Source organism: Poecilia mexicana, unplaced genomic scaffold, assembly GCF_051168715.1.
Source record: "Poecilia mexicana isolate PSO_F unplaced genomic scaffold, ASM5116871v1 scaffold_5, whole genome shotgun sequence".
NCBI lineage: Eukaryota > Metazoa > Chordata > Actinopteri > Cyprinodontiformes > Poeciliidae > Poecilia > Poecilia mexicana.
In genome coordinates, this window is record NW_028263374.1 from 10,509,948 (window position 1) to 10,534,100 (window position 24,153).

At 40.3% G+C, this 24,153-nt stretch overlaps 1 protein-coding gene across 1 annotated transcript in view; it reads right to left on the reverse strand.

The window, feature by feature from the left end:
- Positions 1-24,153, reverse strand: part of LOC106909718 (arf-GAP with coiled-coil, ANK repeat and PH domain-containing protein 3-like) — a 57,274-nt gene that overhangs the window by 10,935 nt on the left and 22,186 nt on the right. The window contains exons 2-17 of the mRNA XM_088005507.1: positions 19,401-19,458; positions 15,861-15,980; positions 15,393-15,446; positions 12,420-12,478; positions 11,237-11,420; positions 11,028-11,072; positions 10,824-10,919; positions 9,970-10,044; positions 8,907-8,918; positions 3,296-3,408; positions 2,742-2,793; positions 2,427-2,527; positions 1,351-1,462; positions 991-1,226; positions 366-435; positions 76-170 (exon numbers count right to left, since the gene is read on the reverse strand). Of these exons, the coding sequence (XP_087861633.1) occupies positions 76-170; positions 366-435; positions 991-1,226; positions 1,351-1,462; positions 2,427-2,527; positions 2,742-2,793; positions 3,296-3,408; positions 8,907-8,918; positions 9,970-10,044; positions 10,824-10,919; positions 11,028-11,072; positions 11,237-11,420; positions 12,420-12,478; positions 15,393-15,446; positions 15,861-15,980; positions 19,401-19,458 (1,482 nt within the window). The remainder of the gene's footprint in view (positions 1-75; positions 171-365; positions 436-990; positions 1,227-1,350; positions 1,463-2,426; positions 2,528-2,741; positions 2,794-3,295; positions 3,409-8,906; positions 8,919-9,969; positions 10,045-10,823; positions 10,920-11,027; positions 11,073-11,236; positions 11,421-12,419; positions 12,479-15,392; positions 15,447-15,860; positions 15,981-19,400; positions 19,459-24,153) is intronic.

A 24,153-nucleotide genomic window follows, 5' to 3' on the forward strand; every position in this document is an offset into this window, starting at 1 on the left:
CAAAAAATATGCGTCAACAAAATAAGTGTTCATTCTAATTTTCCAGTCAAACTTCCTCGCTGGAGCTGGCTTTACCTCGAGCTAGACGGTCCTGGTTTTTTAACTCCCAGTTCCTCGCAGGCTCCCTCATAAATGTTGTTGATCACAGTGTTTCCCAACTCACACATGAGCTGCATGCAAAGAGAGAAAAACATGGGGTGGGGTGGCAAAGTTGAAAACAAGACAGGAAGTAAATTTAAAAGGAGTAATTAAAAATGTAGCAGTGTGGCAATGTGCTGGGGCCAATTAATATTGCAACACCACTGGGAAGAAAGACTGCTGCACATGCAGAACGGGCTGCGGGGAAACTGGTGAGAGAGATGCACCTTGAGTAATTCTGGCTCCCACGAGTCCAACGTCAGCGAGCGCACTTTAGAGAAATGGACGCCTAAACTCCTGAAAACAGAAAACGGGAAAGAGATGGAATAAAACCGAATAAAGTTTTTCTTTCTATATTCTTAACTTATCCCACTTTTTTTTTTTTTTTTAACTGCCTGGAGCGGCATCCTTTAGAGATTGAATACACTCTGAGAGAATCTTTGTGAAAATCTCAGTTTTTATATTTAACACGGATGAAAGTTTTTTGAAATGCAGTTACTGCTCCTGAAAACTGCAGATTGCAACAGAGTGCCCTAGTTCATTATCTTTAATAAAATACATTCGATTAAGTACCATAACGCCGCTGTGCTTTAACAAGTGAAATGTTGGTAAATTAAAGTGTTAAGGTATTGACACTTAAGCATTTTTATTTTTTATGGAGGGTAAAATAAAGCAGACCAAAACAACACAGGATATCTGTAAAGATTTGTCTTCCCATCATGTGATCTAAAAATATTTTCCTCAAACAGTTTAATGTTTGAGGAAGAATTCGGAAAAGCAACGGCAAACTGGAAAAGCTGGTTTTAGAATATGTCGACATGCGAATGTAAGATTCCTCAAACATGCAAATACCTGTGGATCCCCGAGCACTCAATGCAAAGCAGCACGCCCAGGTTGATGGAGGCCCAGCACGGAGCCGCCTGGCCGCAGTCGCTGCACAGCTCGTTGCCCGGCAGGCTCTGCACCCGCTGCAGGAGACTCTCTCCGCCGCCCCGGCACGCCTTGTCCGCCCTCTCCCCCCTGTCCCGGGCAGAGTCGCTGGCAGAGTCGATGCTGCTGGTGGACGGTGAAGCCGTCCGGTCCAAACGCTTGCAGAACGAGGCAGATGTTCAGATTTGCTTACATTCCAGAAACGATTTGAAATAAACAGATTTTTTTTTTTTTTTTTTTTTTTTTTTTTGTATTTGGTTGCTCTCTGATTCCAGGCTGTACCTCAATGTAATAGTTGTCGCCAATGTCTTTGTATGCAGAAGCGATGCTTGCCTGGACCGCCTGGATCCAAGCTTGCCGCAGCTTCTCAGACTCTGCTTGCATCATGCAGCTCCTGCACACGCCAAATCATAAAACACGCGTCATTTGATTGGTGTAAATAGTAATAGCCCATTTAAATTATGTCACAGCCTGCTATGAGACAATTACCTCTGTAGTAAAGAAATATGAAAAAAAAAGAGTAAATAGTTTATGCTTGACTCACAGTGGTTGATATTTTGGCCCCAAATATCACCTAATTAAAACCTATTTTTAAGGATCACCTCATTGAGAAGGCAATTTGTTTTGTTTCTCATGAAGCCAATAAAAAAAGAAAGTAAAAAGAACTAAATGGTAATACTTTGATTTAATGCAAAGTTGTATTTAAAGTTTCAACTTGTGTCATTATTTACCAAATGACAGTTAATGACAACTGTCGTAAACACTTTACTCGTGACAGGTGTTAATGACAGAGTCTGCACATAAAGTGTAACCGAATAATTATATGAATATCCGTTTGGCACAGCATGTTGAAGGACATGGATTGATGAAGGATTAACTCTGTATAGTTTCACTCAGATGTTTGTTCAACTTTTAGCTTAGAATAACGTAGAGGACACCTTAAAGTTAAAATCCCAAGTTTTTCATAAACCACAGCCTCAAAATCCAAAATGGCCACCGTGTTTTTGATCTGTAGCAGAAGCTACAGGAATAAACTGCTTAATTTAATTATCTCACTAAATGAGACAAACTGTGAGACACATAGTGCCGTACGAAAAGCAAACGACAAGTCCCACCGATTTGTTCTTGGTTCGCTTCTAAAACTTCACATTACGCTGTTGCTTCTCCCACATTACATTTCCTTTTTATGTAATGACTGGAAAGCATATTGTTTTGGGTCCTTGTGCGCATTAGCATCAAAGTTAATTAGCTTCATCTTAATGGAAAGCTAATTAGGAGCAGAAAGGGAACCAAAGCAGCACCAGCTGTGTTTATACCACAGAGAACTGCTTTTGTTTGACACACACCAACACACTTACTTTGTGGGCGAAACCACCTCAAAGCAGAATCTCCTCTCATTATCTTCACATGGTTTGACTGAGCACAGCCTCAGATCCTCAACCACCACCGTCAGAGAATCCTGTTGGCGGAGGAAAAGAGTATCACAGAAACCACAGACGGCAGAGAGCAGGTTCGACTTCTCAGGCAAGTCGGTGCAGGGATCCTTCATTCCTTGCCAAATGACTAATAAAAATGAATTTCTGGAAGCAAACTATTGGTTTTGTTGTATAAGGGAAATATATATTTTTTTAAATGAAACTAGTTAGTTCAAGAGCAAAAAAAGCTACTTTTACCTTGAGTTTTTTTTGGTAGACCAGCTGGCTGTTTTGGATTGAAAACCACCGCCTGATGGAAGTAAAATGCAACAAATGTGATTTTTCCACTTAAATAAAAAAAGAAGTAGATTTTCAAAGTTATCAGTTTTTTATATACATCATTTCACAGTAAAAATTGAACATTTAAAAATCAAAGAAAGAAAGGACAGAAGCAAAAAGTAAACATTAAAGAAAAGACAGAAATGAAACAAAAAAAGAACATAATGATGGAAGTCCACTAGGTAGAAAGCACACAAATAAGAAAGAACACAGAGAGAAATTTGCCATGTAACGAAGGAACGAAATGATAGAAAGACAAAGTGAAGAAAGGGATTTAGGACGCACAAAAATTAATGGACACAGAAGGGAAAACTAAAAGAACATAGGAAGAAAGGAAGGCAGGAACCAAGGAAGGACCCAACATTCAGACAATCTTAAAGTGATTAAAGTCTAAAAATATTATTTTCCAAACTATTATAGAGCCATGACTGCAGATATTCACAAGTGTCGTATTGTGTTGTTTGGTTCCTCACCTGTTCCAAGTCTTGAAAGCATTGCTGGCTCTCTTGAACAGATAGCCCTCCATGACGACCCCATTGGGTGCGTCCACATTGAATTCAAGCTTGGGATCATCGTAGGAAAAATCCTGCAGATGGAACATGTGGAAAAAAAATGCTGAGGTCTGACTTTTTTTTCTTTCCCCATCGAGCTTCAATTAGATTGGTGATCAGTAGTAAAACAAAGTCTCTCATGAGGTCAGTGAGTCACTTTCTCAGCCAGGATGTTTAAACCGTGGAAAACTGCAGGTTTAAACTCTCAGATTCACACTACTGCATATAGTGGTGATATTGTTGTGCAGCCTGTCTGAATCAAATTACAGCAGATAGCGGCGGCATGGCAAGGATCACATCTGGAGCTCTGCTAAAAACATGTATGTGTCTTTACAAAGGTCTGAGAAAGATGACAGTTGCTGAGTGTGGTTAAAAAAAAAAACAAAAAAAAAAAACATGCTACCATTTTACATAGACTGTGATTATGTTTCACTCCGGTTAGACAGCTTCTGTTCACCGGTAAGGTAACACTGAGCATATGGCAGGTTGGGCACACACACACAGAAACACACGCATACACAAGGTGTCCACAAAAGTATCAATTCCAATTGATTGATTTTAATCAGCACCAAAAATCAAGGCTCAAATGGGGAAGGTAACGTAATATTTGTCGTTTTGTTGAGGCATTTGGTAGTATAGTAGGCTGTGTACAATTCTCAAGAGCAATGAGTGTAGTGTCTTGCAAAAGTATTCGCACTCCTATTTTCCACATTTGTCCTGCTACCACAACGAGCTACAATGCATGTTTTTTGGGGGGACTTTATATGATAGAACAGTATATAATTGCTAATCGAATGAAAAATGATACAATACATGGCTTCCAAAATAACTGTGGCATGTCTTGGAATCCTGTCTTCATAATATAATGCAGCACAACCAAAGGCCTTCAGAAGTCACTTGATTACTAAAAAATTAATGTCTGTGATTTAATCTCAGAAGAAGCTTTCAGGTAAAACACAATGTACAGCAGAACACCAACACTGCACACCACCCTGAATGCACCATCCTCACTGTCTGAGGTAGTGGTGGCAGCATTATGCTGTGAGGATGTTTTTATTCTGCCAAATAGAAGAAAGAAAGAGAACTCTGTTATAAGAAGGGATGGTTCACCTTCCTAATGGCTTAGATCAAATCATTTTCAGATGATAGAAAGGCCTAGTCAAAGTCCAGACCTAAATCTAAATGTGAATCTGTGGCAAATACATGAAAACTGCAGGTCATAAACACTTTTCATCCAATATGGCCAGATGCAGTATATTTGCAGGAAAAAAAAAAAAAAAAAGAATGGCCAAAAAAATTCTTCACGTGTCAGGCTGCTGGAGAAATACCCCAAAACACTTGCAACAGAAGCTGGTTCTACAAAGCAATGACTCAAAGATGCTGAATAAGTTTAGAAAGTTTAGAAAACCATGGATTGTTTTCCTGAGGTTTGTGGTTCTACAGTCCTGAAATTTGAAAAAGTTCAAAAGGTACCAACATTTTTGGAAAAGCACGGCACATACCGAAAGGCAACCGCAGAGAAAAGCAACCAAAGGTTTTATATCTACATAAAACCACCATCAAAACATACACTTTCCTCTGTTTCCCATTCACAATCAGAGGGACGTGGAAAAACATGACAGAAAAATTAGTTTAAATACTAAATTCTCAGCCGAGCATGACTGGAAAACCTCAGGTGCATCGTCATGCAGAGCAACGAAAGTGCAACAAACGAAAACAAAGAATCAGAAATGATCCTCACCAGAAAAAAGTCCAGCCTGCCAAATATCTTCATTTTCGCCAAACTGACATCTAACAACATTATGAGCAGCAACAAAGTCACCTAATATAAGCAGAGCGACAAATGTCTGTGTGTATCCTGAAGGACGCAGCGGTCAGGCGTGCCAGCCCACACAAGTCCAGATGAGAGTCTGTCAGGCGACAGCAGCACGCTCGTGCCGTTCCTTCACACTGCGCCACCTGCCAGCAGACTAGCAGCCTTCGCTGCGTGGCTGCGGAGCGGGAGCTCATTACCATACAGCTGCCACACTCGTGCCCCGCTGACCCCGTCCAGAGAGAGATCAAACGTGTCATTTTACTGCAGCGGGTAAAAAGGAGGGGGAAGCGGGGTGTTCTCTGCTGCGTGTCCCGTTTCTCCTCTCCGCCCCGCAGCACAATTTAAAGCTCCCCTCTAACCCTCGCAACAATCCCCAGGCCCGGTGTGCGCTGAGGGGAGTCAGCTTTCCATCTGTCTGCAGCTCTGAAAACTGTTGCTGTTAAATCAAGCTGATATTATTGCTCCCCAAGCACCAGGACGAGACCCCCTCTTCCCACCTTAAATCAGCCAAGGCCCTGCAAGAATCTGGTGTGTAAAGTGCCTGGAGGGAAGGAGGCTGCAGAACCAGGGGCCCTACAGAGCGAAACACATTTAGTTTGCAGAATCCAGCCAGTTTAACAACACCGAGGCCGAGTTGTGCATATTGAATGCGTCCCCATAGAAGCTTTGATAGAGTCTACTTTAATTTTGGTACTTGGATACGCAGCAAAAACACATGATATTTTGATTTTGGTCGAGTTTCAAGTCCAAAATCATAACCACTTTTCATCCAATCTGAAAGGTTCACGTGTAAATATCTCAGTACACTTGAAATAAGACAAAACTAATTCACAAGTAACATTTCAGCATGACATAGGAGATTGTTTAACTATTCTTTAACTTATGGGAAAAATATGTTCCACTGGCAGATGTATAACCAGCACTTTTTATCCATCAATATTAAAGAATTGTTGATTTAAAACAAACTCCCTCATCTTGCCGAAAGGTTACTTGTGAACTAGTTTTGTCGTATTTCAAGTGCACTGACGTATTCCCACAAGAAGCTGGACCAAGAATACTTGGTAAGATTTTGTGTTTTTGCAGTGTATAACTAGCATGCGCTGCAGTTAACAGGTGTGTCTGAGTGACGGCGAATAAGAAGCTATTCTTATTCACTGACATCCATGCCAGTCATTACAACTTAATTAAAGCGCACCACACTAATAAGCACCTTCTGCTGTTTTCTGAGGTGTTATGTAAAAGCTGCTGCAGCAGAAGAACCACAGTGTGACTGTGTCACAATCACAGTAACACTAAAGGACATTAGTAATGTGACACAACCGTCCAATTAAATGCCTGCATGAGTTGAAATACCTGTAAGCAAAAAAGCTGCATTTCATAACGATTCCATGCTGTGTCAGGATTCAGAATAAAACTACTAGATTCACATGCAGCTTCAGATTCGAGCTTCAACTGCCACAAACTTCGTCCAGAAGACTTTTACTCTTCGGCGCGTGAATGACTTTTTAATCTTTTGTGTTTATTTCAGTAAACATTTCTCTGATCCAGAATCTTCTACTGGTAAAAAAAAAAAATGGGGGAGGAGGAAGGGTGAAGAATCGGTTCCCTTGAGAGACACAATAAAGTCCTGCTCACATAGAAACTGGGCATTAAACTGAAAGAGTATCTGAGTATCTATAGAGAGAGACAAGACGTATAAAAAAAACCCTGAGAACACAGAGTTTGACAGATTTCAACTGTGCAAACAGAAATGTATTTTCTGCAGGGAAAAAAGAAAGAAGAAAGGTAGGAAGGAAGGCAGTGAGGGAGCAAAGAAGGAAAGAGGGGAAAAAGAAAGGAAGGGAACTGGGAAAGGAGGGAAGGATATAAGAGAGGAAAGTAAAAATGAACACTAGCAAAGAAGGGAGGGAGGAAAGGCAAGGATGTAATAAAAAGAAAGACAAGTGAAGGTCAGAAAAAGTAAAATAGGAAACAAGAAGCCATGAAGGACAGAGAAGTAGTAAAAGATAGACAATAGGAAAGAACGGAGGAAAGCAAACATATAAGAAAGGAAAGGAGTGAGACAAAGGAGGTAGAGATGTAGGACTCAAAGAGAGAAGGAAGAGAGTAAGAACACAAGGAAGGACGCAGGGAAAAAAGGAAACTAAGAAAAAAGTATGTAATGAAAACAGGAAGGCCAGTAGGACTCGAAGCAGAAAAGACACAACAGGAGGAAAGAAAGAAAGAAAGAAACAAAGAAAGAAAGAAAGGAAGAAAGAAAGAAAGAAAGAAGGAAAGAAAGAAAGAAAGAAGGAAAGAAGGAAAGAAAGAAAGAAAGAAAGAAAGAAGGAAAGAAAGAAAGAAGGAAAGAAAGAAACAAAGAAAGAAAGAAAAAAAGAAAGAAAGAAAGAAAGAAAGAAGGAAAGAAAGAAGGAAAGAAGGAAAGAAAGAAAGAAAGAAGGAAAGAAAGAAAGAAAGAAAGAAAGAAAGAAAGAAGGAAAGAAAGAAGGAAAGAAAGAAAGAAAGAAAGAAAGAAAGAAGGAAAGAAAGAAGGAAAGAAAGAAGGAAAGAAAGAAGGAAAGAAAGAAAGAAAGAAAGAAAGAAAGAAAGAAAGAAAGAAAGAAAGAAAGAAAGAAAGAAAGAAAGAAAGAAAGAAAGAAAGAAAGAAAGAAAGAAAGAAAGAAAGAAAGAAAGAAAGAAAGAAAGAAAGAAAGAAAGAAAGAAAGATCCTGAAGGAGGGAAGTGAAAAGGAAGGAAGAAAACAAATCTAGTTTATTTTTTCTATCCTCCTCCAGTCTTGGAAAATACCACAAGAAACTTTCATATTTTCTCCATTTTCCAGAGGGTGCACAAACATTCACATTTAACTTTACTCCCCAATGAATCTTTTTTTTGTCTGATCTGAAGTAACTTAGAGACCTATTAATAAAGAACGTCAGCATCTATAATTCAAAAAAATCCGCTGCTTCATGACTGTGCCTCAGGCTGCACCGCATTTGCATATTATTGAAGGAAAAGCGTGACAAAAGGGGAGGCGATCTGTCAAAACATCTCCTCAGGCTGTTGTGCAAAAACATTTTTACGTTAATGCCGTTTGGCTCGCACTTCCCTTCGACAGACAATACGAGGCCTTTACAGAAGCAGCCACTTTAGCGGGGAGGCGCTAACCAGAGACGCCCTCTTCCTCACAGCTTCATTCTCCATCACACTCAGCTGGCGTCGAGCCCTAATCTCCCTTTATCTGCTTGTCTTCTGTCTGTACCACTCGGCCTCACATTCAGCGCCCTGCTGCGCCTCATGATGCCATCTGTTGACTTTGGCCGGAGCTGGCAGCGGATGAAGGAGGGAGCGGAGGCAGGCTGGCATCGTGTGCGCTCACATCTCCACAATCGCTGGCAACAAATCGACCTTTCTGGCACCATAATTACCAAACCTGTAGCTTAACTGAGGACGGCATCTCAAACCAGAGCACAGCCCAGATCATCCCTGCCCCTTGGTGAGGGACAATGCTATCTGGAAGCACCAAAATGCTTCACTTCAAAATTATCAACTGAGACAAGCTGGAACAAAATAAGGGCTAAAAGATGCTGGACACTTCCATTTTCATCTAGATTTACAGATATTATCCTCAAACCGGTTAGAGTAGACGTCCTCACTGTTCAGGCCGAACCAGAATGCTTTTATTAGATATAAAAGTTTCTAATTGGAGCTGTATTTTTGGTAAGGTTACAAACTCACCTGCATCAGAGTCTGGAGGTGGAAGAACAAGGCCGCACGTTAGCATGGAGAAAAAAACAAAAAAAACAAAAACAAAAAATACGATTAATAAAATATTAGTACTTAAACTGAATGCATTAAATGTAATATACAGTTTATCACAGGTGTTCAGACTGCTCTCTGACATTTTTTTGTCTATCCAGGAAACAGTTTTAAAAAAAATTCCTTGATGGGCTGTTTTGTTTTTTTTGCATATTTCATCAAGTGAAAAGTATGCATAGAGTGTTAAAGTGAGTCAGATTTAAGAGAAGAGGTTGGTGAAAGGCCAGCAGGGCACGAGGCTGTTTGTCAAGTCTGGCAGGATGCCTTCACTGGGCAACTACATCGATCACCAGGAAGGGCCAAGTCAGGCGGAAAAACAGGCATGTAGTTGGAATCGCCTTCCCTAACAGATGGATGTTGTTTTTTTTGTGCATCTGTGCATGAATGTGAATGTTGAATATGGAGCGGGAGCCGAACCGGGCTAAAGGAACTACTTTTCACTCACTCGAGAGATTTTTAGAACAGAAATGCTTGATTTTCTTTTCAAATGCAATCTTTTACTTTGAACTTCGAAGGTAAAGAAAAATATCCTGCATTCCTTTCAATGGTTCACTGAAATCAGAAAGAAAACACATAATAGATGATAAAGAAAAATACACAGGAGCTTCTCTGGAAGGCTAAACAAAAACTTTCATGCCAATTGAAGATAAGTCTTTTGTTATCTTTTCAAGTTTGCTTTGAAAACTTGTATGCATCGCTGACCGACAAGCTTAGAAGGAATAAGGAAAGTTTTTGTTAAAAAAAAAAACCATCAGATAAAACCAACAAAGAACTAACTTTGCGCTGGTAAAGCAACAAATCTAATCCCCCAGATTGTTAACTGAGACTATGCAAAAAAAAAAAAAAAATAAATAATAATAATAATAATAAAATTGCTGGAGATGTTTCTGTTTCACTTCAGATGTTTGGAGGAGAAAAAAATGTGATGCTAAAAAAATGTCAGGTCGTGAGCTAGAAAACGAGAGCGGTGTTGTTTTCTCACCCTCTGCTGGATGAGAGCGTGTTTGTGCTCCAGCTCCCTCTTCTCCATGGCAGAGTCGATCACCAGCTGGTCCAACTGAAACATAAAGCAGAAGCCGTCAGACGGATTTTTTTTTTTTTTTTTTTTAATTTGCCACTTTTATCTATAGAGACTAAGTATTAGTTTAACCAAAGATTTACCAAAACAAAGGCAGCTATGCTTTATTTGGACTCCAAGTGACGAACAAACACAATTAGTACACAACTGTAAATGGGGAGGAGAAGTGTGATGGGTTTTCGACACGTTCAGCAATAAACGCATGCGAAAAGTGTGGTCGTTCACTTAAGTTTTGATTAGATCAGGACTTTGACTAGGCCATGCATACATGTGTACAGGTATTTGTCCATGTGATTCCTCTGCAGATCTGGCTGTATGTTTGTGATTGTTGTCCTGCTGGACGGACTGAATCTTGATATTTAGCTGCATTCAGATTCCCATCAACTCACCAGCTTTCTAATCCAAACTTTTAAAAAAAATCACGTTTTTTTTACTTGTTTTTTTTTAAACTTAAAAAAAATCATGATTTTTTTTTTCTTTTTTAAGATTTCCAGTAACTGAATTACCATTTGGAAATTTGGGGAAGTTTGTATAAAACCAACACAAAACTTGTCTATATTTTTCAGAAGAAAGCATGATGCCACCCACATGCTTTGCCATGAAGATGTTCTTATTTGTCCATATTTTTACTTGTAGATAATTTAAAAAAATAAAAAATCACATAACCTTTCTCCCCACTTCACAATAATTCACTGCTCTGCTTTGGACCACAGTTCCAACAGAATACATTGAAAGTTGTGAATAAGACTACTGTATACCTGTGCAGCCAGCTTTTTCATGTAGGGGTCAATCTCATCTAAAATGTTGAAGCCTTGCTTGAACAAAGTATACTGGGCTCGCATGAAGGACAGCATCTTAAGGAAGCATGGGAAGAAAACAAAACAGTCACAAAGTGATGTTCAAAACCATAGAAAGGACACACGCTGATCATCTGCAAATGTCTCAGAGTGTGAGTTACTTACGGCATCAAGGATTTCAAACTTCTTCTTAGCTTGAAGAACATTAATCTGCACAAAAACAGCAGCAACAAAAAGCAGATTTAGATCCTAATCTGAGAACAACACAGGTGATCTGATCTGATTTGTTGGGCCAGACACACAAGCCTCAGCAGCCATGGTGTGTGAGTGCCCCCTACTGGACAATACTGAAAACATAACCTGCAGCGTCTCACCTGCAGCACATAGTCCAGGGCGAGGTGCCTGAAGGCTTTGCGGCTGAGGATGAGCGCCTGCGTGGCCTCCTCCGCTTCGTGCACCTTGTTCCTCGGTGCTTGAGCGTTCTTCACCTGAGCCAGCTCCATGTCCTCGCGCACGCGGTCAAACTGCTTCTTGGTGTCCTTGAACTTACGGATGTCCCTGAGGCAGACGCAGCACAAACATCCCAAGTGCAACTTTAAAACTGTAGACACTATAGCTTTGTTGACCAAGTTCGTTTGCACAAATGAGGAATTTGACTTTGATTGACAAGCACTTACAGATGCAGAGTACAGATATTAAGTATAAATTGGTAGTCAAGATTTTTTTTATTGATAAGAAAGAAAAAAAAAAGGCTTGATGTGCAAAATGTTTATTTTGATGCACAGCAGAGTAGCTGACTATTCTGGCTGTAAGGTTTCTACTGTGTTTATCAGACAGACAACCTGGCAGATGTTTTGTGCAAATACCTTTTTTTTTTTCTTTGCCATGTCATAATTATAAACAGGAGGCACTTTACTAACAGTGTAAAGTGAATAAAATATGATGTATAGTTTTCAGAATTTACAAATAAAATCAAATGGGAGTCATGGGCTGCATACTTTAAAATGTTATGATTTAGTAGAGCTCAGAACAGCACTGATTATGTACAAAGATTACAATAAACTCCTTGCAAGGCGTATGCAGATGTGGTTTGAAAATAAAGAAAAACTAAGATTTAAGAGAAAAAGGTCACGACAAATATCTACAACAGATGTACTTCAGTTAGAAGGATTCATGTGTGGACTAATTGTTGAGAGGAGCTGAAAATGTATGTATAAAAACGTGAAGGTAGGTGGAATCCAATCTGCATTTTGTGTTCTAGCCATTGACAGGAATTTAAATATCGTTCATCTATTTCTGTATTAGTTTTGTCTTTTTTCCCCTTTTGTTTTTTTTTTTTAAATGTGTGTACGGAAAAGTTAAAATGACCAAAAATAAATACGATACAATTTAAAAAACTTTTATTTTTTTCTAATTAGACACTTCTTTGTCTTGCTATGTTACATAAAATCCCAAGGAAAATGTGTAACGTTTGTGGCTTTAATGTGTTAAAATGTGAGAAATTTTCAAACAATCTTGAACAAAGAGTCTCCACAAGGAGACAGCTGGGTTACTCACTCCTTAATGAAGGTATGAAGCTGCTGTTTGATCGACCTCTGAGCCTGGTCAAATAAAATCTGTACGCAGACACAAACACAACGAGTCACATTAAAGCAGCAGGTAAATATCTCACTTTACGTAGAGATTGGTGATTACGGCACATGAATTTGTAGTGGCTAGGTGTTACCACAAGATGGCACTAGAAACCCTTTGAGAGCAGAAGATGCCACGGGTGTGAGGATGAGGAGGAAGGAGAGGCAGGACACACGTGCACAGACTCAGCTGCTGCATCAACAGATTTTCGGCCTCACATTTCCCTTCCTGTTAACCTTAGGATTTCCATTTCTCCTCCCACCGTGTTTTCTTTTTTTTCCCCTTTTGTTTTCTTTCCATCTTGACAAAAAAAACTATTTTCCCTCCATTGCTATTTGTTTCATGTGCAATAAAGCACCCAGCGGGTGATGGTGGACAAACAATATGGTCGTATTAGGAACAAGGTTTGACTGAAATTGCGATTGCATCACAATCACACACAACAATAAACAATCAATTCTTTTGGGATGGGATTAAACCCTATGGAGAGAACCATTATTTACCCTGGACATACGCATTGCAGATTACAGGCTTAGTTTATGTGTAAGCCTCCATCCACATAATGACCCGGCAGCTACCCGGTGACATCAGGGAATCAGGTCGTCCAACATAAACGGGTTTCTGGATGTGAGAGGTCATGCATTTCCAAACAGGGGCTCTTTAGCTCTTTGTGGAAATATAAAAAAAGCAGAATTTCCCTCCAAAGTCAACTTCTGCCAATCTGCAGTTACTTCCTACATATTGATCAATGTGTAACATTTTCCAGCTAGGAGAAATGTGGAAAAAAAAAACAAATATTGGGATGACAACAATATGAAAAAGTTCAAAACAGAGTAAACATCTTTGTAGTGTTAAGGAAACTAAGTGAAGCTAATTGGGGGATGGGGGGAGCAGCTCCAATTTACAAGAGAGCATGTTAATTACGATGTAGATCTACAGAAAAAGGTCTGCGATCTAAAATTTAAAAACCATGGCCTGTCTCTTCATCTGTTCAATCATGGCTTTGGATTTCTAAACATTTGTTGAGCAAGATGTACAAAGAGACAAACAGTGAAAAGCAGCCAAAGGACAGATTTATTGTCTCTCTGTCCTTCAGTCTCACTCTGCCATGACTCCATTAATGAAGAAGAAGAGGTGTTAGACTGGAGGACTGGGACACATTTACTGAAGAGGAATGTGAGAAAGTCGTTAAGGGGAAAGAGGATCAATTAAAAAGTAACACCATCTATAGAAAATCAGTGTTTTCTGAAAGCGGTCCGTGAGACTGCAGCCGGGCAGCACAGTGCACACCTGAACAGCAGAATGCATAAAAGATGGTTAAGCTGGACTTATGATAAAAAAAACAAACACAGAAGATCTCATCAGCCTGATCAGTTCAACGGTTTGATCGGAAAAGGTCAAAGACGCTTAAAAAACCAGAGAAGAAGAGATATGAATAAAGATTACAGGAACAGAGACAAATTACTGAGAAATAAAAAGGGATCAACAGTTTATTTTGTACTTCACGCTGCACATGTGATTTACTGCCCTCCGAACACAGCTGGAAGGTATTCTCTTAGTAAGAAATTGCTCTTGTGAAAAGCCCTCTTACTGATTTAACCAGCATGCAGCAAAGAGCAGCCGTTTGATCCGCTCTTTATTCCCTCGTGTGCCATGCAAAACCAAAAGTTTTAAGTGGGAATTCCACTCAAAACTGAAACCACAAAGGGAAATGACAGATTAAATACGAAGTGATACAACCAGACTGGAATGTCATTCAGATTTAGAGAGGCATAGTTTTGTGTGAGGTCGAAGAGCGATACTGGAGTTTGAAGAGGGGAAGGATGGGGCTGTGTTTTGTGGTTTCTGGTCTAGCAAAAGCACAAGAGCCTCCAGTGCAGCAACACGAACATGCAACAAGGCAGAGGTGGAATGTACCAACACGGCTTCTAGAGGTCAATCTTCACTTAACGTTTTAGTCCCAACCAGCGCTGCTTACCTACGCATGCATGGGTGGATTGAACATGCAAACTCTATGCAGGAAAGACTCCCAGCAGGAGTTTGAACCCAGGACCTTCTCGCTCGTAAAACTGTGCCACTGTTCAGCTGTGTCATTACTTTAACCTTCAAATACATGCAAATAACTTTCCTCTGCTTTGTTTAGCAAATAATGTCGTACAAAGACTAACGAGAGAGTACCAACGTCCTCAGGAAGCAACTTTAAACATCCTAATACTGAAATGATTAAAGGAACTTTTTAAAGTAATTTCCCAGTTACTTTGTAATTATCTAGTGACTTTGTAGAAGGTCACAGTATTTACATTGGCTAATTCCTCCAAAAAGAGTTTTTGGTGCTTTCTGGTCATCAATGATTTCCTGATTGCACAATAAGGGAAATGTTGTTTTTTTTTTTCTTAAGAGGAGATTGGTCTCTGACACGGCAAGACAATCAGACCCACCATACTGTGAGCTTTTATTTTGTCTTTACAAGCTTAAAAGAAGAAGGAAGCAGCAAGCCATGTTTATGTTCCTGTTGAGATCCCAACATGAGTTTCTGAAATGTCATAACATCAAGGTCTGATTCATCTCATCAGATTCCAACTACACTTAGTCATAAAGAAGAACTGCTCTGGTGTCATGCCAGTAAAACTGTGATTTCTGTTAAACATGAACACAAGACCCAACAAAATATAAAGAAGTGGGAAGTTTGATTGTGTGTGATGCCTGTGTGTTGAGCCCTAAAGGGGAGCCGGATTACAGAGAGATGTTGGAAAGATTCGGGCATGTGGGGGCACCTCTCCTCCCCCTCTCGCCTGTGGCAACAACAGTGTGGGGTTTCTGTGTGTGTGTGTGTGTGTGTGTGTGTGTGTGTGCGTGCGTGTGTGTGTGTGTGTGTGTGTGTGTGTAAAACTGTCTTACCGTTTGATAGTTGACAATCTCCTGGAGGCTTTCTCCACACTTTTCAAGGCATTCCTGCAATATTGCCAACACACAAATGTGATTATACTCCCTTTTCTGTGCAAACGCCGTTTTCACGACAGATTTTAGGATCTGCTCTTTGGACAAGTTGGCGCTAAGACTCAGTGATTCGAGTTTTTTTTTTTTTTTTAATCTCCCTAAGGGACACTTACACTGACATGAGAAGCAGCCTGAATGTTTTAATAAAAAAGCAACAGGCTTTGCGTAAAAATTCAGGTCCGTCTGTGGTCACCTCTTTCATCACCAGAACGGCTGGATACGTCCAAGTCTGGACAAAACTGCTTATCCAACCTTACAATCATTTATAATGTTGGGGAATCTCAGGAATGCACATCCAGCGATAGATGGCTGCTCGTCCGATGGGGAACACGCTCAGATTTTTTTATTTTTTTGTCAGCTTGTACTCACTGATATCATCTCCTCCTTCTTGCACTGGTGGGACAGATCTCTGATGCCATTCACAAAGAGTTTATTGGCGCTGACGTAGACCCGGCCGGCCTCGATCATCCCGCTGCACAGCTTCACCAGCTAACATGATAAAAGAAAAAGGAAAGAATCAGTACAGCAGCCCGTTTAATCGGTCACATGTTTTAAACAATGTGCTCTGAGGGTAATAATAGCCACGGCGATGATGCAAATCAGACGAGGCCTGGAAGAATCACTCATCACATGAGAGGATGCTCACATGAAAGAAGAACTGCTCTCTTTGCTTGCGAGCTGCTAAAGACTGGCGAAATTATAATGAGAATATTTAAATAAAAGCAAGAATTAAACAGATCAAAAAAGATGAAATGATCAGAAGACAAAAATGACATGACAAAGCATCAACACTTACATCATAAGGCACAAATCTCTAAACGACAATTAAGATAAAACAAATACGCGTTTTTATATTCTTATTGGTGACTTTCAATATGCATTTTGTGGCATACTGATCAAAGGAAGCAGCGATGGCATGATGTTTTATCTTTATTCTTTTTACTCTAATGCCGAGATCATTAATTGTTCTTTCTTTTTGTTGTTGTTTCCAACAAGGCTTTTGTAGTTTCTTTTATAATAATCTTTAAAAGTCATATTACCGCTACCAGCATTTCACATTTTGCTACTTTACATTCACAGTTTTGCGACAGACCAAAAAATAAAGAACAAGAAAGAAACTGATAAATGACTTCTTTTTTTTTTTTACAAACAAAAAATCTGAAAAGTGTGCTATTCAAAAATACTACAGAACTACATTTTACTACAGCTACAAGTCAGGGAATGACATGTTTGGTTTTTTTCTTTTCTGCAAATTAGCTTCAGCTCAGTCAGATCGGTGGGAAAGACTCGGATCAATTTTTAAGTCTCTACAGATTCTCAACTGGATTGAAGTCTAAACTTTGACTGGGCCATGACAAACCCCATAAATACACTTCGAGCTAAGCTATTTCAGAGAAGCCCTGGCTGTGTGCTTTGGGCTGCTGGAAGGTGAACCTCATATTAGTCTTTTGCAGCCTGTAGACGTTTTTCTTACAGGACTCTCCATCACCAGCTTCACTGTCAATGCTAAAGAAAAGTAAGTGGTAGCATGATGCTGCCACCGCTTTGTGCTACTAAAACATTTTGCATGTCAGCAAAAAAAAAAAAAAAAAAAATCAATCTGGTCCTATTTGACCTGGCCAACTATTCTTCTTCCATTTTTAAATTACGGATTTGTAATGCTCTGTGATAGGGAGCTCATGGTTGCAGGACATCAGGCAGATTATGTGGAGTCTCGTGAAAGCTGAGCATTTAGGACATACTGTATGATCTGTCGCTATCATGGGAGCAAATAGATTTTTAGATAATGGAACTAGAATAAAAGCCACTGTGTGTTTTCTGGAAAAAAAAAAGGTTTCAGTGGCATTTATTCAACTGTATATGGAAAGGAAGAGAGAAAAGGGTTGAGATGCAGCAAATAGTCCTGGGCCGGGAATCGAACCAGGGACAACCGCCTTGAGGGCTGCAGCCTCAGTGCATGGTGCGCCTGCTTGAGCCATGTGTTGCCCAACCTCAGCATGCTTTTAGATGAGTAATACATGAAAAAAAATGTTTCTGGATTCGGGGTAAACTCCAAGCAAAGCAGAGTTCATCATTTTCGGTTTGTTGTTTCATACACTCCAATTTTCTGTCTCCCTCTAATAAAATGCAACATTAATTAAAAATTATTTTGGATGAGAATTAAAATGAAAAAAAAAAAAATACATATGCAAGTAACTACACTTAAGAGCAAGCCAAAGTAGCAGAGCCAGAAGACAAGCTTCATACAAATGTAACACAAATTAGAAAGATGGAAAGCAAACATCGATGTAATTTACTGCTGGAGCATCACTTTTGATGCCTAAAAAAGCTTGTTTCATATTACAAGAAGCAGGCACGATGGTAGCTTCCCTTTTAAACACCACATGAGGAAGCAACTACTACACCTCCCCACTTAAGAGGTAACATGATAAGCTCCAGAGTGGTAAGTTGTCATTAGCAGCACACTGATGCAGCTGTGCATAAAGCAGCATCGGAGCATTTGAGTACGAGAGAGTCTGTTGATGCATGGAGGGCGTGCAGTAAACCTTTAATTATCTCATTTAGAGCAGAAGTTCCCAAGGTTGTAGCTATACGAGTGTGGTTTTCTGGGAGGCTGGCACTGCCGTCAGTAATGCATGCACGCCGGCTGCGTGAATGATTGCTGCTAAAACGAGCTGCTGGGATGAATGTGTGTGTGTGTGTTTCTGACATGTAAAGAGGGCACCCTTGTGTAGAGAAAGTCACTGTCCAAAAAAAAATCAGCATTTAAATTCACGTGTGCAGAGCTGAGAGCTTTTCTGAAGCAGCAGAACATGTGAAGGAGCGTGACACATGCTGACCCCTCCAGGCCTGCAGTGGCACGCAGTGTATGTAAACACATTGACATATATGTGAATCTGATGTAATTGTGTGGTGCACCAAGCCTCCAGCCTGCAAGCAAGGTCATTAGATGTACAGTAAATGTGTTTGGAGGACCAAAACAGCCAGAGCAATGCAAAATCTCTGCAGAGGAGTGAGCTTTTAAATTGGCAGTGCAAAGATTTTTTTTTTTTGCCTTGTTAAAGACAATCTGCAGCAGTTTCAGAGTTTTGTGGTTGTTTATAATAAGGAAACCAATACATATCCCAATGCAAGTCCTCAGTTTAATCACCTTTTTGGTCATTGCAAAGCACTTTCTTAGGAATTATCAGATTTTCTGAATCTTGGTAACGTTATCCACTAAAGCCCATCGGTGCCGTCAGAGGAGCACAGCAACATGGGCTGGCTGAACAAGTAAGCAAATCACCTTGATTCAAACCCTCTTCAATCTCTCTACTCTGACCTTTTTTCATCTTTCAGTGGAGCTTAGTCAGGGATCAGAGTTCAGCGGGCGGTCCTGACCTGTCGGCTGGGGGAATAATCCATCAAAGAGCTTCCATTTTCTTTATGGGGTAGTTAATTTAAAATGTTAGGTTATGAACCTGAATTTTGGTGTGCAATAACTATCTGTTCTGATTTGCCTATGCTTGTGGTCTGTGCCAACAGCTTATAACAAAAAAAAAATGTGGCTGTTGTTTGCAATGCAAACACTCTCAAAACGTCATACTTCACAGACAATCCCAAACAAATATGTTGTTTCTAGGGAACTATATTTTAATGCTACCCTATTTTATATTTAACAAACACTACTGATAAAAAAAAAACAAAAAACTGTTGCATCATTGCTTTTGGGAACCATCTTTTATCTTAATTACAGGCAGCACTTTATGCTACGGAACATAAAGCTTCCTCTGAGCCATTAATCGGTGTTTGTTCTTGGTGTTTGTACTGTGTACAAGGTTCTGTGTGCGATCATGCTCATGTGTAGGATGTGAAAGACAGAAACATCCTCACACGAAGACAAAACGTTTTCAGTTCATTGGTCCGTACCTTGTCCAGCTTCGCCTCGATTTCCACCACGTCTGTCTCCACATCATCGATTCCGGCCCTGCAGGGGGAAGACACAAAGACACTCGGTTAATCAGATCTGCTTTCTCTCTTTCTGACAAAAGGACCACCTGAGAGACGGACAGAGGAATCCATAGATTATTTGGGATGGATAGCAGCAAAACACAATATTCCATATTGTTCCAATTACTCGTAGTTTACTGGAAAAGCATTCACACCATTTTTCATTTTTGTAGGATTGTATGTTAAAGACCAACACAATGCAGTTGATAATTATGAAGTGGAGGGAAAACGACAGAAAAATCTAAAAAGTGTGGAAGGCATTTTTATCCACCCCTCTTTCCAACGAGATCCATTCAGGAACATCACTTTTCAAGTCTTTCCACAGATTCTTAATCAGATTAAATGTTGGATTTTAAGCCTTTACATGAATATGCTTTAATCAAAATGTAACTTTATACTTAACATTGCGTCGTCAACCTCAACCAAATACTCTGTAGGATGTTATTGGATTAAGCTCCATCAAGATACAAACATGTCATATTTTACAGATTCTGATTTTTTTTTTTATTTAATTATGTATCATTTTCCTTCCACAACAATACTGTGTTGGTTAGTTACATAAAATCCCAATAAAATGCAATGCAGTTTCTCACAGAAACCTGAAAAAATAAAGAGTGCAAGGGACTGCATATAGAGGTATAGAAAAGTTTTAAAACTTTGTGTCTTGAGAACAGGAAAGAAACGGAGGGCTGTCCTGCTGTCGTGGGCTGTAATGTAACGCTGTGTGCTCAGAGCATCAACGTCTGTGGTTTAGCCTCCTGCACATTAAGCTGCAATCAGCCACCAGACATCGCAGCCTCTCAGGTTTGAGCATTAATCCTGATGTTTAGATCGACAGCGGCATCGCTCTGGAAGATTAGTGGCCACGGCAGAGCAGTAAAGGAAAAAAAAAAAAAATCAATGAATGACATCATGCAGAGACGTCTGCACCGATAAAACTAATAAAGCACTCAGCAGCAACGCAGACGGGCTCATCGTCACCTCGGACATTTCGCAGAATTTAATAAAAAGCAACAAAATTACGGTGAGTAAGTTACTCTTTCAACTGCTGTTAGTTTTCATTTCTCTGTTTATTCAGTCTGAGGATAATGAGACTTGAAGGCCTTCAGCAGGAGTGTGTCAGGTGGTTTTGGAGGGCGATCAGCCTTAGCCATCCCTCCCCTCAGGGTCTTCTTCCATTAGTGCAGAAGTACACACACACACACTCATCCATGACCACACACACACAGGGTCAGCTGTTATGGCAACCTCTCTCTAAGTGGGTCACAGAGGCTGCTCATAAGGTCGTCTTTCTACATCACATCTGACGCCACCCTACGCTGAAAGGCAAAACAAGGTTCAAAAGTGATCCTGTGGAGGAAAATACCGCAGAACAACTCCTATTAAATTTATGCAACTCATGCCAGCATTTCCATTCTTCAACTTCAGTTGTTCCTGCCACGGAACCAGCATCACACCCCTAAATCTGTTGCAACTTGCCAACCGTACACCTCGGGGAGTCGGTGATCTCATCATCCAGTCCCAGCCACACCCTGATCCCGACTCGTTTACAGCTGATCCCGTGCGTCAGCTGTAAAAATGCGGTCTACAGATGGGAAAAGATATGGCCAATAGCACCTGCCAACCTAGTTTATTTTCCAAAGGTCATAACTCTGCCGTTGCCATTTTGACCCAGCGGCAGGGCGAAGGGTGATGTGGGAGGGGCTAACGGAGATCTGTTCTCACCTGCTCCACAGAACGGCATTCCTGAAATGCTTACAAGCTCCAATGGTTCAAGATAGGGCAAAGAAATGCTCATTTTTGACTTTATCTTGAGTTCGCTGCCACTTATCTTGTTTTAAGACAATGTGTGGATTGTATAGAGGTTTCCTTTTAGCAGCACAACATGCTATGTGAATTATTTTAAAGAACAACAGAAGATAAAACACAACAGTGCTCCGTCTGTGGATCCGCCAAGGGAAAATTTGCAGGTTCCCACTGATCTGCACTGTGTCATTTTTTTTTCTCTTGTTCATGTTCACAGCAATGTTGTATATCCACAAATCTTTCTCAGCCACACCCACCCCACCTAAATATGACAACAGCATGATGAAACTCCTGAAATTCCTTGATGGCTTCATTATTTATTTCTGGAGCACCAACCAGAGCTTTTGGGATCAATTTCAGATTCTGAAAGGCTGTGAACTGTGAGCCGATTACAGACGATTTCAATTTCTCTGTCGGTACAATGGACAGACAGGAGGCGTTTCTGTTAATTATTGTAAAACTACATCTGTAGAAGCAAAACTGAGTAGAAACGAATTACAGTAAAGTATATCTCCATTAGTCTTCTACGAGAGATCTGTTTTTCCTCAGTACCCAAACAAGAAAAACATGATTAGAGGTAATAGTTCAAATTATCAGCAGCATCTTATTGCATTAAGCATTAATAACTATCTCTAGTTATTAATTTCTTTGGTAAACCCTACAAAGAAATGCTCACATTTGTCATTTATACTGAAAAGTTTAAAGGACAAAGCCAAAAACTGCACAGCAACATGTTCAGTGTTCTTGTTATCTGCTGACCTTTCCTTCCCTTATGTTGCCGCATGAACTAACAGCTAATAGACCTACGTTGAAAATAGTTGGCCAGCTTTTGTACTCTGAATTAATATTCAAGCACCTTCTGTGCTGAAAACATTAAGCTGGGCATTCTTCCTTTAGAAACAACTTCCACACTGAAGAGTGTTGCTATCAGCGCTACATGTTAGTGCTTTTGTTTGCTGATTGCGATAAAGCTGCATCATGACACTCGAGCCTCCTGCTGGCTGCCACCCGGCTCGCACTGCTCCCGACTTACACCGCAAGTACTACAAAGAAAAGGTTATTTGTATATTCAAAGTTGTGATTGTACATGTACATCTTAATAAATTAAACTAAAAAGATTTAGAATAACTCCTTTGTTCTTTTTTTTAATGGAAAAGGATTACACACGCCCACTCTAGGCACAGCTTCATCCTGTTCACGGCAAAGATACAGGACTGAGTACAGAAAGATTCACTTTAGGAGAAAAACGGTTCTCTCATTTATCACCCCTTTAATAAATGAGCGAGTTTGACTATAACTGCTCAAAATGTAAAGATTAAATGTTTTGTTGTAAATGGTGAACAGGCAGAACTTGTATAACGTTGCATCATGTTTAAAACGTTTTTGCTATTGTTGGTTTGCTGCATCTGTCTATGGTAGGTTAACCCATGAAGTGCTGTGAAAAATGATCCCTTTTGGAGACAATAAAGTCCAAGTCTGAGTCAGTAGCAACTTCTTCATTGAAGAGTGATGCTGATAGTGCAATCTTTATAATTTAGATGTTCTAGGTTCGCTCATCAGAATGCAGATTGGACTTTTATGTAAATTTCTCTGTGGGCATCATAAAAAAAAGAAATGCTTAAGATTTTTTGTTTATAATGTAGTTAATCCCCAATCAAGGCGGGTCTAGTGTAACATCACCCACTTCTGGTAACCAGCTGATTTCTCAGTAAATCCCGTGTTTTGGAGCACCACCCATGACATCACAAGGGGCTCTACCAACTTTACCAAGCTCTGCTTTGCTCCCGATCTCTGCACCAGCTGCAGTAGCATCCCCTTCACCATTAAATCACTCAGAACCAAATACCGTCCCATCAAGCGGCTGTTTGATCTCGGGTACAGGCCCATTACAAGCTCGCAGTGTCTCAGGCAGCACCGACTGCCAATAAACACAGACTCGGATTTGATGACAAGGATCGCAGACAACACTTGATGCAGCTGCAGCCAAAACAGTATTGATCTGAGCTTTTAGCTTCAGCACAAGATGACTGCGCTTACTTGTGCTTTTTGCAGATAAGTTACAAACTTCAATGTTTCTTGAAAGATTAGATTATGTCCACGACGGCACTGCTACACACCTACAAGATATGCAAATTGATTGTCTCCATTTGGCATTTTAATAAGTGAGATGCATTATATATATTTTTTTCCCACTAACTGAGTGGGATTAAAGTGAAATGGAGTAAAACTCGATCTTAAAGAGGATTACGGGTCATAACAACATGCTTCCTGTGACTTTGGGTTTAAACACTGAACAAGTGGCTCAAAGCAGCTCTGTGGATGATGAGGATGATGATGCTGGCCACTCAGAGATGGGGGATGGGCCCAAATGCACCACCAGCGTTAACGCAGCGTACGTCGTCTGAGGTCTGACATTGCTAATGTGGAGGGGGGAAGGGAAGCCACACGTGCACCGACTACACGTGTCCCCCCCCCTTCGCCTGCCTTCAGCACACACACGACCTCTGTCCACAACAGAGTAGTGAGTCCAAGGCTCTCCTCCGCTTGGATGATGAACCGTAGCATGAAGCATGCAGAGTTTTGTGTCTTGCGTCTCCTCACACACATGAAAACAGAGAGAAAATCTGAACCTTTAGTGTCTTCAAGACTGAATCTGCCATGCATCCACATCTGCACCACTTCAAGCACAGTGGCAGAAAAGACTGGAATGTTCTGATGTGCCGAGCAAAATTAAAGAAGCTCAACTACTGGAATATTGTTGAATAGTAACCTGATGTAGACAAAAATGTATACTAGGAATATTTAAGCCCTGTAATCAAACCCTGCTTAATAACTGCTAACCAACTTTTTGCACTGGTTGGAAGTC